This window comes from Lethenteron reissneri, chromosome 34 (assembly GCF_015708825.2).
Source record: "Lethenteron reissneri isolate LAM-NWPU_2019-01 chromosome 34, ASM1570882v1, whole genome shotgun sequence".
Classification (NCBI taxonomy): Eukaryota; Metazoa; Chordata; class Hyperoartia; order Petromyzontiformes; family Petromyzontidae; genus Lethenteron; species Lethenteron reissneri.
The window spans coordinates 4,867,778-4,884,173 of NC_083812.1; the positions used below are offsets into that span (position 1 = coordinate 4,867,778).

The 16,396-nt window shown below is 49.5% G+C and overlaps 1 protein-coding gene across 1 annotated transcript in view; it reads left to right on the forward strand.

The window, feature by feature from the left end:
- The window catches only part of LOC133350573 (WD repeat and FYVE domain-containing protein 3-like), a 91,766-nt gene that overhangs the window by 849 nt on the left and 74,521 nt on the right, over nucleotides 1-16,396 (forward strand). Inside the window, exons 2-14 of the mRNA XM_061565052.1 lie at nucleotides 65-251; nucleotides 587-753; nucleotides 1,527-2,111; nucleotides 2,893-2,988; nucleotides 3,706-3,902; nucleotides 5,274-5,749; nucleotides 7,903-7,986; nucleotides 10,328-10,487; nucleotides 11,447-11,661; nucleotides 12,180-12,292; nucleotides 13,958-14,153; nucleotides 14,377-14,477; nucleotides 16,160-16,378. Of these exons, the coding sequence (XP_061421036.1) occupies nucleotides 139-251; nucleotides 587-753; nucleotides 1,527-2,111; nucleotides 2,893-2,988; nucleotides 3,706-3,902; nucleotides 5,274-5,749; nucleotides 7,903-7,986; nucleotides 10,328-10,487; nucleotides 11,447-11,661; nucleotides 12,180-12,292; nucleotides 13,958-14,153; nucleotides 14,377-14,477; nucleotides 16,160-16,378 (2,722 nt within the window). The 5' untranslated portion in view covers nucleotides 65-138. The remainder of the gene's footprint in view (nucleotides 1-64; nucleotides 252-586; nucleotides 754-1,526; nucleotides 2,112-2,892; nucleotides 2,989-3,705; nucleotides 3,903-5,273; nucleotides 5,750-7,902; nucleotides 7,987-10,327; nucleotides 10,488-11,446; nucleotides 11,662-12,179; nucleotides 12,293-13,957; nucleotides 14,154-14,376; nucleotides 14,478-16,159; nucleotides 16,379-16,396) is intronic.

Consider the following 16,396-nt stretch of genomic DNA (forward strand, 5'->3'; position numbering starts at 1 on the left):
ACGTACACAGTGACGTGTGGCCGCGTGCCTTCTGTGTGCTTTGCGCGTCGCGCGCGGCGAGCAGAGAAGCAGTGCGTGGCACGCTGCGTGCACACGGCGCTCAAGACGCCCGACCTGTCGGCGGCCGAGGCGGGCGAGATGCTTGTGTGGCTCGTGTGCTTCCTGCGCGACTCCAGCGAGGCCTCGCCCATCCTCATGGACGACTTTGCCGACTGCCACGGATACCAGGGCCTCACCGACTTCCTCCTCAGGTGCCCCCCCCCACCCCCCCCCCCCCGGTTTATGCTTCCATCGAGGAAGCAAAATCACCGGTTCGCACGGACGATGTAACGTAGCGTTGGCCACACCACCCCCTCATGTTCACTAACAGCGCTTTCACTTTGAGTCTATGCAGTCTACGTAGGGCACATTCGTGTCTTTTACGTTCTTTTCGCGAGCGTTCGCGGCCGTTTTTGTGTCGGTTGACTTGAACAGCTGCTCGCTAACAGCACTTGTCCCGGCAGCCAATTAGAGGCTGCGCGCGGGATCATTGTCTTTACGTGCGCGCGAGCCTTTCCTTCGGGCTGCCCGGTTGTTTGGCCGCCAGGCTGGAGGACTGCGAGGGGGAGGAATGCAGCGACACGCTGCGCGACCTCATCATGCTCGTGGCGTCGCTCACCACGTGCGGGGCTACCGAACTTCGCGCGACGACCGGAGGCAGCGCCAGGGCCTTCGTCCTGCCCGGCTTCATCCTGCCCCAGCCATCTGGGAGGGGTAAGGTAACGCCCAGTGTCACCATTTCCCTCCCTGCCCTCCCCTCCCGTCACTCTGTGCCGTTTCGCCCGTTGTCCGTTCCACCCATTTAAAAGTTGTCCCTTTATTCACCGCTGTGTCATTACCACACGTCAGTCTGCCTGCTTAATAGCGGATTAATGATGATGGCCGGGACGATTAAGGCACGGGAATCGGTTCTGTCACAGAATAATGCTGTTGATGTGATGTTGCTGATAGGTTGTTAATGGTGTTGTTGTTCCTGGAAAATGGTTTCAGTATAATGAAATAATATTGTGTAATTTATTTCCTGATTCACATTTTAATGAGGCAATTTATTTTAATTGGTAAACTTGGGAGACCGTGACCTTAATTGTCCAGCATGGGACTGTGGCTGCTTAATTCACACCTGGGCAAAATTCATCCAGAATTAAGTGCGGCTACGGGGTGGACTGGTGGCGCAGTGGTTAGTTCACTGCACTACAAACTTGCCATCTGAGTTAGATTCCTAGCCATGGCTACGTGGAACCGGTACTCGGATCCCCATTTCACCAATCCACTCTGACCAAAAGGATGAGGGATGGTCAAACAACCCTCATGCCTGAATGGCATTGGAATACATTGATACAGCAGTGGATTGACAAAGTCCTGTATTGTAATACTTTATGGTTTTGATTATAAAATGCATTGCCGTTCGCATGAGAGTTAAGTGATCTATTCCGCTCTGCTTCATGATTTTTTCGTACCCCTCCAAACGCCGTCTCCTTTTTGCGCAGGCCTCAGCGTGCGCAACGTGCAGGCCTTCTCCGTGCTGCAGTCGGCCTTCGTGCGCTCTCACGGCGAGCAGCTGGCGCGCGCCACCCTGGACGCCATGGCCAGTGTCTACATGTCCGACCGCGCCAACTACTTCATACTGGCGTCGCAGGGCCCCGGGGGCGGCAACAATGGCGGCAACAATGGCGGCAACAATGGCGGCAACGGCGGCGGCAACAATGGCGGCATCAACGGCGCCATGGGGGGCAAAGGTCACGAGGCCTCTGCCGCCCTGCATGGGAAACCGGCGTCGGCGCAGACGCGCTACTTCGAGATCCTCGACTACGTCGTGTTCCAGCTGCGGCACGCGCCGCGCGCCGAGCTGGCCGGCGTGGCCGCGTCGCTGCGCGCCAACGCCGGGGGACCCTCGCCGGGACCGCTCGGAGCGGCGGCGGCGGCCGCGTTGCTGCGGTTCGCGCGCCACGCCCCGCCCATCTTCCGCGAGGTCTACCGAGAGGCGGGCCTGCTGGAGGCACTCGTCGGGGGCCTGCACCACTACGCCGCCTTCCTCAAGAATGCGGAGGAGCGCGAGGCAGCCGGAGGAGACCGTGAGCTTCCCCCCCACGCCCCGCCTAGCTTGCGAGCCGTGCAGCCCTCCTGTGCAAATATTGAATCTCCCTGTTCTCCCTTTTTCAATTCTACTCGTTACTGAGTACTTTCCCGCACGTTCCATTGTCACGGTTGGCTATGTACGGTCCCAAAGAAGTCCAACGTACGTACATACTTGTCACATCGATGATGAAGCAGCTTCACTGGATGCGCATTCCAGCTTTGCATCGCTATAAAGTCCTCCAAGTTAAATTACACTGCTCTGTGTCCACCTTAATCTAGATTTGTTACTTTTCCTCTTGACCATATATCACCAGCTTTCTACCAGGTTATGCATGTCATACCTGGCTATGACCAAGATACTTTAGTTTTTGTCTTTCTCTTATGGTGTACAGTCTGACTTGATCACTTCCGTTGGTTCTGCTTGCTGGGCCATGGAATGCGTCACGGTCTTGGCTTGTTTGCCAGGCACTGCATCTCTGTTGTAATGACGAGTTTGTGAATGAGGTTAGGGCATGCTTCATGTGAATACTCAATTTGTGTGAAGTGTAATGTGTGAAATATGTTGACATTTTTTTGGTCTGTTTTTGTTAAGTAATGTGAATTACTTAATTTGTGTACAATGTGCATTTGAAGTAAATCAGGTGTCTTAGAAATCAAATATAACTTTATTTTCTCTATCTGTTAACGTACCGGTACGTCAATTAATTTTTTAATGTTCAGAGTCTGTGGGTGTTCATAGACAACTGAGGGAGCGGTAACATTTGCCGCCCCCCTCAGGCATTGTAGATGGATCAGTCAAAGAGTGGAGTGAGTACGCCTGCTTGGTGCTCGAAACCCTGACCATCATCTTACAAGGATCCAACACCAACTCAGGTAACCGAGTGTGTTTCAGCAGCAGCAGTACCAAACCGTGCTCACAATAACATTACCATTGGCACTTTGTAATAAAATATAATGTCGAAAATAAATAGATGACACAATGTGTTGGATGTGAAGGCGTTCCCCATTCCATATCAGTCATGGAGGTTGTTTGACCAAACTTCATCATGCTGGACAGTGTCAGTTGGTAAAGGGGAGAAGAGGCTTAGGGTCGCTTTAGACATCACTGATGTTAGCTGGTGGCCTGGTATCTAGTTCAGGTCAGACGGGTCAATAGCGAAGTGCGCTAACCACTGCACCACCACTCTTTTCCTGTGTGTCGGGTAACTGCCCCCAAACAATGACCTCTTTATCCCCACCAATTGGAATCAAGATCATCCGAATCAAAATGATGCACTTCTGCGGCCGTCTGGAATGCTCTTCCTTCCGATATTAGAAAAGCCACTGGAGCTCCTCACTTTTAAATCGAGATTGAAAACTCCTTTGTTTAGAACTGCATTTTGTGTCTAGTTTGTTGTCCTTCCCCCGCACCTCCGATTAGCACGGTCGTCTACGTACGGCGCGAAGAAGGCAGTTCATCCTACGTACGTGAGAACACGCCGCGTACCAGACGCGCACGGCTTTTACACGCGCGCCCCCTCCCCAGGAGGGAAGAGCGTTCACCCCGCGCTGATCGCCGCCGCGCTATGTTGTCGCCCTGCCCTGCGCCAGACGTGTTCCGGGAGTGCGGCGGGGCGCGCAGCGTGCATGCGGTGCTGCGGCACCCCGCGGCGCGCACCCGGGCCCTCGCCCTGGAGCAGCAGCTGCTGCTGTCGGCGCGCGGCGAGGAGGAGATGATTTCCATGCTCAGCCTGGCCAACTCGCTCGCCACCGCCTCGCAGCTGCGCCTCCGTGCCGACATCCTCGCCGTGAGTCCGCGGTCCGGAGCGGGCGAGCCGTCCGGGAGGAGGTGGAGGGAAATGAGAGGAATAACGGGCGGTTGTTAACGCCATTCTAACTAATTGTGAAACGTTTACGCGTTAGCTCCTCTTCTTGGTTCTTTCGGTAAAGTCACGTAGAAGGGAAGTAATAAAATAATAAAAATAAAACATAATAAAATAAAATAATTCTCATGACGTTTCGGCCACAACGCAAGCAAGCCGTCCTCAGGTGAAGAATGAAACACCACCAAGCTTGGAGCGTATATTTAAGCTGGTTTGGAGGGGGGGAGGTGGGAAGAAGAGCGCCTTGACAATAATTTGCATATCAAGAGGAATTTAGCATATGGAAAATGCGTAGGAGGTGGGTGGGGGGGTTCAAATTAATATTATGCCCGTGCATTATGCAGGATTAGCAGCCCGTGTGTCCGTTCGTCCACCCATAACGGGGTGGGGGCTGAGGGGAGGCACTATAATGCTCATAACGATGATTCAGTGAGAACTGACCTCGGGCGTAGTTGTGCCGCTGTTAATTGACTCGCTGCGTTGAAATACACAAAATTTTGAGACGCACATCAGAGAAAAAAGGACAATTACAAATTCATGAACGTGTGTTGCCCTGAACAGCACCCAATCAGCTTCAATCTTGCCAATTAAAGACTTCCGGGGACAAACACGTGTTGAAAAGCGTTACGGAATCCATATGTACTTGTTATTTTTCCCAACGTATTATATCGTCTAAATGCAACCGCACGTTCAAAACACTGTGCGGACACTGTGGGGGGGTCCCTGCACCGCTGATGTCATTGAAGCAACAGGCCCTGGGAGAGTCCCCACTCCACCGGTCCGCAGCCACATCTCGCTCCTACTCCTCTGACATTAACACAGGGCTGTGTAACAGGTCCACGGGTGTGTCATAGGACGCGCGACGCTTTAGATTCGCCGTGATTTAGGCTTTGAAGCCGCCGTCGCCGCTTGATGGAGGCTGCCTCCTTCCCTCGCTCGCTCGCTCGTTCGCTCTCTTTCGCTGATCAAGTTCACCGGGGGGAAGCGGGTTGTTTCTATTTTGGGTCTGTGTTGTTCTCTGCAACATACAGGGTGTCCACGACGTTCTGTTGCCCCCCCCCCCCCCCCCCCGTGACATTTCGCAGCGCCATCACATTCACAGCATTTCACTTTGGGCTCTTAATTATGCAGAGGTCACCATCGTTCTCACGACATAGGAATATCTTCTTGGTTGTCTCGGTAAAGTCACGTGACTTTACCGAAAGAACCAAGAAGATGAATCCCTGCAGTCACGAAAGCTTTAAATCGACATAGGAGTAATCTACGCTACATTCTGTTGTTCCATCTTGCTCTCAGGCGCTCCTGGGCGTCCTGCGCGAGAGCCACCGGTCTCGCCGCGCCTTCCGCCGCGTCGGGGGCTTCGTCTACCTCCTCTCCATGCTCGTGTCCATGGAGTCGTCCCTGTCGGCGGGCCAGTGCGGCAGGGAAACCCCGGAGCGGACCGCCGAGGTGGTGGAGCTGACCCGCACGACGCTGCACGCGCTCACCGCGGCGATGCGCTGCGAGCCGGCCAACGCGCACTACTTCCTCACCGAGATCGGCTACGAGAAGTTGGCCGACGCCTTGCGCTTCCTCGGCTGCTTCGCCCAGACCCGCGACTTGAACCCTGCGCCAGTGCCCGCGTGCACCCCGGAGCAGGTCTCCTTCTTTGCCGAGCTGATGGAGGCCGACTCGGAAGACGGCGTCGTCGGGGACTCGTGCCCTCCGACCCTCGTGCACTGCGGCCGCGTCTTCAGCCACCTCTACAAGATGGCCACCGATTCGTTCGACCGGTGAGGCATTCGTGAAGCGCAGCTCCGTTAAGAATTTGTATTCTGCGCGTAATATTGGTATGTAATGGCCTACTATGGGCTGGATCGCGTAAATGTCACTGTGTCGCTTACACACCACCACCACCACCCGACACAGCCAGTTAGTAAGGTTTGTCACGCAAACAAAACGTACCAAAGAGTAACGACGGGACAGTAAATCCAAAACATTTACAGTTTGAGTAGAATGGTGCCTGGGATTGTGTAAGTTCATTAGAGCAGGTTTGGGGCACTACAGCAAATCTATTTAACAAGTTAGACGTTTCAACTACAGAAATTGCGGTCCTCATCGGAATGAACTTTCCCCGCTTTCGCAATGGCATTAAGTACACAACTCAATCTACACTCTGACCCATGGAACCCACTGCATTCGCAGATGCCTGTCTACAGATGTGGGTGTGGATTCATATCTATTTTTGTTATATTCAGGTGGGGGGGGGGGGGGGCACGGGTGAGACGGTGGGGGTAGAGTGATTGAGGGGAGATGGCGATGGATGGCTTTGTGTGTCCGCAGGGACCCCATCGCGGTGTTCGGGTCATTTCAGGCCTGGGGTCGATACGATCCACTTGCTGTTGTTGAAACGTCTCATTTGACGTAGAAAGACCGCAGTGTCCAAACCCGTCGCGAATGTTAATTCGTCGTGAAGAAACGTTTAGCAGGGGAGCCGCGTCAATATTATTGGGAGGCCCTGTTCTAAACGCTCATGGAAAATATGTGATCGTGGTGGCAAGGGTTCTCTACCGTGATGTTGGTATGTAATGGCCTACTCTGTTAACAAAGAAACAAATGTGATGCGAGACCTAATGTCCCTTTAGAGGCTGGTGCGCACACTGATGATATACCGTGCAATTTAGTTCATGAATCAGTAATCAATCACATGCAATTTGTTTTTGATATGTTAAATATTAGCAAGTGCTAATTAATAAATATCAAGCCAGTGGTTATTAATATTCATTTATATGAAGCAATTTCACTGAAGTGGTAGCACAGTAATCAGCGCTATAATTAGCGCTGTTATTAGCGCTGTAATTAGCACTGTAATGAGCACATCCTGTTTTGAAGCAGGCTGCGGAAGTTTGATTCCCAGCCACGGCAAATATCAGTAGCAAGTAACTCTTGAACCGGTCCCGGGCAACCTACCTACAACCGGCACCGATCAATGGGGTGAAATGTGGTCAAACAAACTCCCAAAACTGCCATGATTGTGGGGAGAGGCCTTAATCTAACGTGTAGATTGCCAGAGGGCTGTACGGCGTAGATTTTTAAAGTCCCCCACCTGCATGCACCAGCTGTAGAAGTTTGAAAACAGGAGAATTTTGCGCTTTTGAAGTCTTAAGCCAGATATTATAGTTGGTTGACTGCTGGCGTTAAAGATCCTGGCAGCTTTGCATGGGATAAAAATGTCCCAAATAATATTGCATCTTTACTCAAAACAAGCCGTATATTAAAGTTATACAAAGGGGCAACAATCCCCATGTAACGCATGAGTACTGTGTGGGCCAAATGTTGTTAGTGGGCACTCGGATACACGAATTCACGTGATTATTAAGTAAATGGCAATTGATAATAGTGGTTTTACCCTTCTATCTGGCAACAAAACTGACACCTTTTTTTACAAGGAGTCATGTTTGCATAGACCACAATACCTGCAGTCATAATACAAACAAAAAACATAACTTTGATAATGGATGCACTGTCCTTGAAGTTGATTGGTCCACACCCTAGACAGCTTTCCGTAGACTAGGCTCTAAGGAAAGCTGTCTCTATCAGAGTTGTGTTTTTTTTGCATTATGACTGCAGGTATTGTGGTCTATGCAAACATGACTCCTTGTAAAAAAGGTGTCAGTTTTGTTGCCAGATAGAAGGGTAAAAAAACAATTATCATATTTTTTACTGGCAAATGAGGTTCCAATGGTGTAAATGGCAATTGTCATCGGCATGCGGAGAATTGAAATTCTTTATCTTCTGTACGCGTGGGATTCATCACATTCCCTTTCACGCCTCTCCAGTTTGGCCGTTGTTGCCTTGTCTTCGGGTCCTAACAACCTTTTGCTTGCTCTGGGTCTGTCGCTTCATCGCGGGCTGTGATGGCCAATTTTTTCTGTCTCTGTGCTAGCATGTCTGTTCTGGAAGCATGGGCTGACGGGGAGGGCACTGTTCTTCCTTCTCCCTGGGCCTCCCCTTCCCCTCCCAGAACCAGGTACTACAGGAATACAGGGATTATGGCCTCTTGAGCCGATGTCCTGTATATATATATAAAAAAAACAACTAACCGCTTTTTTGTTGCTGTTGTTTTCAAACTCTTTCGCTGATCAAGCTCACCGGGAGGAAGCGTTGCTACGGTTGTTTCCGTTTTGGGGTCTCTGTTGTTCTCTGCAACGTACAGGGTGTCCACGACGCCCCGTTGCCCCCCCCCCCCCCATCACATTTCGCAGCGCCATCACATTCACAGCATTTCACTTTGGGCTCTTATTTGTCCAGAGGTCACCATCGTTCTCACGTCAAAGAACAGTCTCCGCTACATTCCGTTTTAAATTTTACTTGTCTCCGCCGTTATGTTATCTATATTGTACATCACATACACGGCCCTTTGTCAACCTAATGCTTGATGAGGACCTTCCCATGCCTTGTGGGTCGTGGCGGTAATATGACCATCCCTCACCGTGCTGGTCAGTTGAGTGGGGGGGTTAGTGAAGGTGGAGAGCATAGACATGGAATAATAGTACAGTACAACAATAGGTTTTGCTGCACTGCTCTCTGTTGCTGCCATTGTATCAAATGCAACATCGTTTTAAGCATGCATACAGACTCTGGTAACATCGGGGCTACAGGGCATCGTGGATGTTATAAAGCCATAGTTTGTCAATTCATTTCTTAAAACCGAGGTTTCATTGACATTTCTCCCAAACACCACGCACACATGGCTGACATTTCCTGAGGGATAGAGTTGATTTATCAGGCAGTGCTGGAGATCACCAAGTGTTCACCGTGCACGGGAGCAGGTTGATATATTATAGTGGGGACAGCAAATCAAATTGGTGGGGGGTGAATGGAAGCTGAGGAATTAAGAGGCTTGAGTAAACTAAGGTCACCAGGTTCATAGCACAGTGCAATAATCACCGTGTCACCACTATATGGTTTGGTAAATGTTATTAGTGCGAGAGAACTCCACCTTGACCTTTTATTCAGTTTGTTGAAATTGAAAGCCCTTAGTTGAGGCATCTTAAGAGGTTCCTTTCGCTGTGAGAATGCACGACCACATATGTGTAACTCCTCCCAGCTCACTGTACCCACTGACTTCCCTAACTCTTTTTAAGTTTAAACCTGGACATTTTGTCTGAGTTGTTATAACAGTTATAAAATCCCACAGCTAATGTCTTAAAGGCAACGATCGATACAAATGACACCATATAAAACGAGAGAGAAACAACTCAGAAAAAATACAAATTGGATGATAAAAATATGACAATAAATTAACCAAATCTTCAAACGATGTCCCCCCCCTGAATTGTAATGCGCCATTAAGCACTGGGGCAGAGTGGTGATTCACTGCTTTCCTAGTCTTTCTCTTCATATCAGATTCACTTTGAGCTATTTTATTAACTTTATACATTTTCACATTCCTTTGTTTAAAATCCATTTACAAAATCGGTTCACTTGTGTAGCCTGCCTGCTCTTCCCATACAACGTCTTGATAAATGCTCGTTGTGAATCCACGTCTTGTTGCACTGTGTTCCTTTAGCCCTTACGGTCGTCCAGGTGTGTATAATATCAGCAGTTTCGGCAATCACGGTAAATCTCAGTGAAATTTCACATTCCTCGATTGTCGGTGACGTGCGTGGTCCCAGCTGGAGCCCCTTGTCTGTGAGCTTTCACGGAGGGCTCTCTTAAGCAATTTCATCAGTTTATTTTTAGCAATTTATTCACGACTGCCTTTCGAAAAATGTTAAACGTTTTGGCATCCCGAACAGGTTTCTCCTGTTTGTTCGTGACCTAAAAATAATCATCAAGGGGGCAAAGTCCCTTACTTTCATTTGTTTTTTTCATTGTCTTCATAATATGGCCATTATCACCTGCCGCTAACGGACACCCATATATGTTCAAGAGAATACTGAAGCTAATAATAATGCCCTTTTTTTATCATGAAAGCCTCAATTAGTTTTTAAGACTTTCTCAGGAGGGTAAATTTTTTGCGTTTGGCTTGTGAGAGGAAACCAGAGTACTTTGAGAAAACTCGTATGCAGGGAGTAACACTCAAAGCTCTGTACAGATAGATTCAATCATCCAGTTCTGTACTGCTATCTCCTAACCACCTCGCAGACCAAGCCTTCAATACCCAGGCAGTATCCCATCCAATTACTAACCAGGCTCAACTTCCGGGATCTGTAACGCTCAAACAGCTTAAAGTGTGAATTGATTGTAGGCCATGCTGGATGAGCACTGAATTGGGTTTACCATCATCAATGAATAATTTCAGCAGAAATATCAATGCTTTACTGCAATAATTAATTATTGGCTCAACGGCTTTGTTTAATTCACAGGCGGGCACTCTACGGGATGCCCTGTAGGCCAATGTCCAACGATTGGCAGGCCACAGGCTTCTTTCAGGCGAGCCCTGACCCTGCCTTTCTGGTGCACCCTGGCGCCGTCCTGGCTGCAGTTGACCTCCTCCCCTCCGTTGTCTCGGCAACTGACCCACAGGTAACTCCGTAGTCTGCACGTCGAAACTCCAAGCGCAAGTTTCTAAACTTGTTTTTCGAGGTTTGTCTGCAATTTTATATAGATATAGAGTCATGCTATAATGCCCCTGCAGCAAATTCTCTACATGACTGTGCTGTGTAGGTGTGTGATTTTGTGATAATTTGGCAATTACATTGACTCAACTTGAAAATAATTCATAAGCACACTTTCACAGTGCATGGAGGCGTCAGCAGCAATCCATGCTTCTTAGATTTGTATGAGACAGTTACTAATTTTAGAATCAGTATTTTTTTTCGCAAAAACATTTTTCCTACTTTTTTCCCTTCATATTTTATTCAAATTCATTTGTGGTTTATTTTTCAGTCGATTGTTTTTCCCCCTGAAGCATATTAACTTTTACTAACACCTAACTTTGCAGGTTACCTTTTCTCTGCGAAGGGCATGTTATGGGTAATTTTAAACAACGTGGCAATCCAATACATTAAATGAGTACTTCATCGCAATTGGTTCTAGGTTTTGTTATTTTCCTCCGTTCCCTTCCCGTGTCACCCACTATGCAGATTCTATCCTCACATTTTCAGTCCATGCTTAAGGCCTTCCTCTTTCCATCTACTTATGAACAACCATTTGCATCTAATAATGTCTTAATTAGCACGCAAATTATATTCCCCTGCTGCCTGTTCTTCCTAGCTTTCCCGCCCGACGTAAGACAACATAAAACCCGATCTTTTCCCGCAGTCCACCAATATGCACAGCATATTGATATTCGGTCACATTTAGACGGACGCTTTATAAATTAAAATTGCGTTTGCAGTGCGGCATTCCAGAACGCTTGATGAATTGCCCTCGGAGAGACGGACATCATATAACCCAGTGCAGAAATAAGTAGTCCATAGGCGCCCCTCAGCCGCGTCAATGACTATTTGCGTGTCGCGGCGGTGGTGGTCTCGGTGGTGCAGCGCGCCGTGGCGCTGCAGTGCGCGGTCGTCGACCGCCTGGGCCTGCTGCTGCAGTCGGAGCGCAGCCAGCAGGTGCTGAGCGAGGCCGGGCTGGCGCGGCGCCTGCTGCTGCGCTGCTGCGGAGCACTGGCGAGCGAGGCGCACCCCCTGCACGACGGGCTGCAGAGGGCCTTCGAGCGCCTCGCCTGTCACGGCCTCGAGCCGCCCGTGCTACGGCAAGTGGCGGGCGACCTTGGCACACGCTCGCAAAGCGTTGACGCGCGCACACGCAGCTACAATGAGGACGCACGCTTCTGACGCTCGCACGCACGTGCACGTTTACGCACGCGACACACGAGAACAAATACTAAGACAAAGATGCCCTGCGTAGCCTACAGGCTGTTGGGGGGGAATGTTGTTAGCGAGCACCTATGAAGGCCGGCACAGCACACAAGGAATCATTTATTCATATAGATTCTTCAGTTCATCATGCGTGTGTGTGTGTAGGCATCGATGCCTCTCTATTCATAAATGTTCGTAATGGCTCCATGTGACCCCTGCAGCAGCTGGTGTCAGTCACTTCATTCACCACAATGGTAAAAAAATAATAACCGAATGACGAGTGCGGATCGTAACAATTTGTAGACCCGCTGGAGTTCGGAGACAGATTGAATGATTTCATCTCTTGAGATTACGGTGATTATGATGATGACGACGACGACGATGATCGTGACGACGGACTTGTCGGTTGCAGGGCGTTCCTGCGTCTGGGGAACCCCCTGAACTGTGCTGCGTGGGACGAGCGAGACCTCCTGACGCACCGTGTGCACAGGGGCCTGGACGTGTGCCACGACCCCACCTCGCTGGGTAGCGGAGCCCACTCTCACAGACCAGTCTCGCCCCCCTTCGGGCATCGTCGATAACCTGTGAAAGCTCATTTCTTTAAAACTGCGTTTTGTGTTTTAGTTTATTGTCCTTCCCCCCGCACCTCCGATTGTCACGGTTGGCTACGTACGGCGTGAAAGAAGTTCAATATACGTATGTACAACCAGACGTTGGCCTGCTATCATTCAATCTGTGAACCCAAGTCTCGACTGAAGAAGAGACCCTTAACACCCAATGTGTTATCATCTTAACTATAAATAAAGAAGGTGGATCTATGGATGTACTTGCCTGAGACAAAAACAACTGGAATGAGCCCAATCTCATCGGATCTCAGCACTTAAACAGGGTTGGGCCTGGATAGTACTTGGATGGGCATCACCATGTGAAAAACAGATGTTCTCTGCCACATATATAAGTTATATATGTAATGCGGGCGTAAATGGGCGGGGCGGATATGACGATCCGAGAGGGAGGAGTCAGGGTGACGTGGGGGAGAAGTTATAGCGGGGAGACAGGAAGCTATCTGGGCAGTCGGGGGAGTGAAGGGTGGTGAACACGTTGGGTGGTCGCCGTGCCTCAGCCTGGTGGCTGAGGGGCTCATGACGGCGCCAGCCAGCGGGGTGGAAGAGAGAATGGAGGATTGAGGTTGGAGATGGCGAGATAGCCACAGAGGCCACGAAGGGCTGAGGTAGGAAGTGGCGAGATAGCCACAGAGGCCACGAAGGGCTGAGGTAGGAAATGGCGAGATAGCCATAGAGGCCACGAAGGGCTAACTTGGGAGGTGGCGAGATCGCCACGCACGGAGGAACAGGGAGCAGCGATGGAGCTGCTGTGGGGGCAGCCGGAGGGCTGCACCAAGAGCCTGCAGCGGAGCTGCAGGAGCGTGGAAGGCTACGGGAGCGAAGGCAGATGTGGGGCTGCCAGGGAGAGAGTCTCAGGAGGAGTGCCGTGTGGGAAGGAGAACGCGAACCCCAAATAAAGGACACGGAGTCAGCAAGAAGTGTCTGAGTCCCTTTTATTACATATATATAAGCTACATGTGGCAGAGAACAGGGCAGCAGAATCCATTGTTGTGATGTACTATGCTCCCACGTCTATATTCTGAGTCTTCAATCCGCACTGACCAACATGGTGAAGTATGGTCAAGTAATACCCACAACCGACAAAACATGGGGAGACCCGCATCCAGCAAGGGATTGACAAATGGGATAATGTTTATCGTCGTAACTAAAAATGACATTTGCATGCTGGGTAAATTCACTTGCTCTGGCCATAATTTCAAAACATTGTCTTGTTCTGCCCCTTGCAAAATAATAGTGTTGCTTTTATATTCATCACATTGCACATATAAGAATAGTTTAAATTTGCATTTAAAAATCCCCCGAAAATAATATATTGGATTCCAATTCACTGTTCCACCATTAATAATGTAATACATTTGTTTACGTAGAACGGTTTTACATTACGATAGAGTATTTCACAAAAGAAGCATTGGTTTGATCAATGTCCAGCATTTACATTCTGTTTTTGTGCGTATGATATTCCATTTAAGTTTTTCCACCATTTATCATGCTTATTAGTCTGCTGATGTTTAAGGCTGTGGTGAGCGCCGGACTGAGCCAAATATTGCGTGCGTCGGTCGGGCAGATCCGTCCGTGCCGGGCCGGCCACCGGAAAATTGCCGCATTAGCCGGAGCCTCCTGCGTCCAGCCGAGGGCGCCGCCCTCCCCCTCACCCGCATCAAGTGCCTGGTCGCCATGACGACGCCCTTGCACACCCGCCACAACATGGCCGCCGTGCCGCCCCCTTTCTTGGAGTTCGACATGAGCGTGGAGGGCTTTGGGTCAGCAGCAAACATGTCATGATGTCTTTGGAACGTTATCTAAGTGACACTATTAATAATGCATTGCTTTTACGTTTGTCCGCATGCCATGTCGTTGACACGATGATACATTTTGACGTTCGATATTCTTGTTGTGTGTGTGTGCCGTTTCGCCGCGTTGTCAACCAGAGTAGTCAATAATAGATGTTTACTTTATTTTGTTTATGTTTTGTGTTGCTCTCAGCTGTCTCTTCCTGCCCAGCCTGGCCCCCCAGAATGCTCCTGGGGGCTCCAGTGTAGCAATCTCACCCACGGACGACTCCGTCACGAGTGGAATGGGCTCAGGTGAGCACCGCGCGAGGCACACCGTCGCACCTCTCCCCACGATTCCCTTTTGTTGTACACGCCACGAATGCACGAACCTATGCACATTTAGCGCAGTCTGCCAATAGGGCTCTGTATCTGAGCAGCTTCATGGCCAAGCGCATCGTACGATTGCTCATGCGAAGGAGACCTGTCACCCGCTTTGGTTGAGATTCCCCATCAATTGCAATGATTTATTGTTGAAGAATGCAGAAAATGCCTTTTCCAGATACTCATGACTGCTGCTGGTAACGTTGTACCCTAAAATACAAAATGTATATCATTCTTGTAATATTTTATTTATCTCTTGCCCTGATTTGAATTTATTTATAATTTAAAATTTTCTTTGCTGTTTCCTAAGGATGCCTTAGTTTGGCTCTCTGAGCCCTAGGGCATGCCCACTGAATCCTCTAGTCACCTCTTGTTTCCTTTCTTAAGAACGGTGAGCGTGTGTGCTTGTGGATGCACATGCCCGTGCATACACGCATGCGTATGCGTGCATGTGTTCGCGCGTGTGCATGCGTGCGTCAATGCATGCTCGACTTTAGAGGCCGTTTTATTCTTCGTTTGTCTTTGCTTTTGAACGTGTTGAAGGGGACCCAATGGTCACAGTCGACAGACAGACGATAGATGTTTAAATCGCAAGTAAGAGCCCATCGAGACCAGACGTCTCTTTTGCAAAGGAGATCTGGATCAAAGTAAAAAAAAAACGAATTGTGTACGGCCCGTCAATCCACTGTTGAACAACGGGCTTCACCACGCTGGTCAGTGCGCGCGAGTGAAGATGGGGAGCATAGATGTGGGAGCGTTGTACGACAATGTATTTCGCTGCACTGTCCTCGGTTGCCCACCAGCTAAAATATTCAAAACGTAACCACACATATATGTCATAAAGTGAAAGGACAGTAAACCTTCAGTATATAATGTATTTCAGGGGAACCAGCAAAAAATGAATAATACTGCTGGAAAACAATAAATAATGGAACGGTGATCCGAGTTGCGTCGACAAGGATTGTTTTGGGGCTTTCAACTTATCCGAGATGGGAAAGTGCACGGAGCAGGGACGTCATAACGAGGCTTCAGTTTACGGACATGAATACGAAGGAGCAGAGTAATGTATGCGAAAACACGATAAAAATGTAACGAAACGAAAAATGAAACGCAGTTTAAGATTCAAACACGGTGACAATTGTCGATTTGATTGCATCTTTTTAAAGTGTAGATGTTTGCTAAAAAAACACGCACGTGCATTCGTACCGTCCCAGTCGTGAATCCAGCACCCCGTTAAAGCTGACTTTGGAGGAATGGCGTTAAACTGAGATGCTTGTAAATTGTTGCACGTGTGGTGGAGCATTGTTTTCAAATAAAGCATTTACTAATAGTCGTCGAAACTTGATACAAACGATTAAATTCACACATTAAGGTTCGAAAAACTAGTCAATCTTGATGGTAATGGATATATATATAATCACCTTAAACAAAAACCTATATCCCAAAACGAACTTTAACAACAACAACAAAAAACACTTAAAATAATTTGACCAGAGCTCCCCCATTTTAAAGGGAACCTGCAGAGTCTCACCGGTCTCCCAACGTGCTCTTGAGTAGACCGCTCGATCGAACGGAACGCCGCCACGCTGACTTAAGCGTCCCTCCTGCGACAGGCGAGCGAGTCTTCCCTCCGCCGTCCGGCCTCTCCTACTCGGTGTGGCTCTGCGTGGAGCGGCTCGACTCTCCGAGCCAGGCGCACCCGGTGCGGCTGCTGACCCTGGTGCGGCGTTCCACCGGCTCGGACCGCCACCTGGCCTGCCTGGCGCTCTCCCTGCTCCCGCGCGACAAGGCCGTGCTGCTCTGCACGCGCGAGCAGCTCCTGCAGGAGATGGGTGAGACGCGATGGCGGA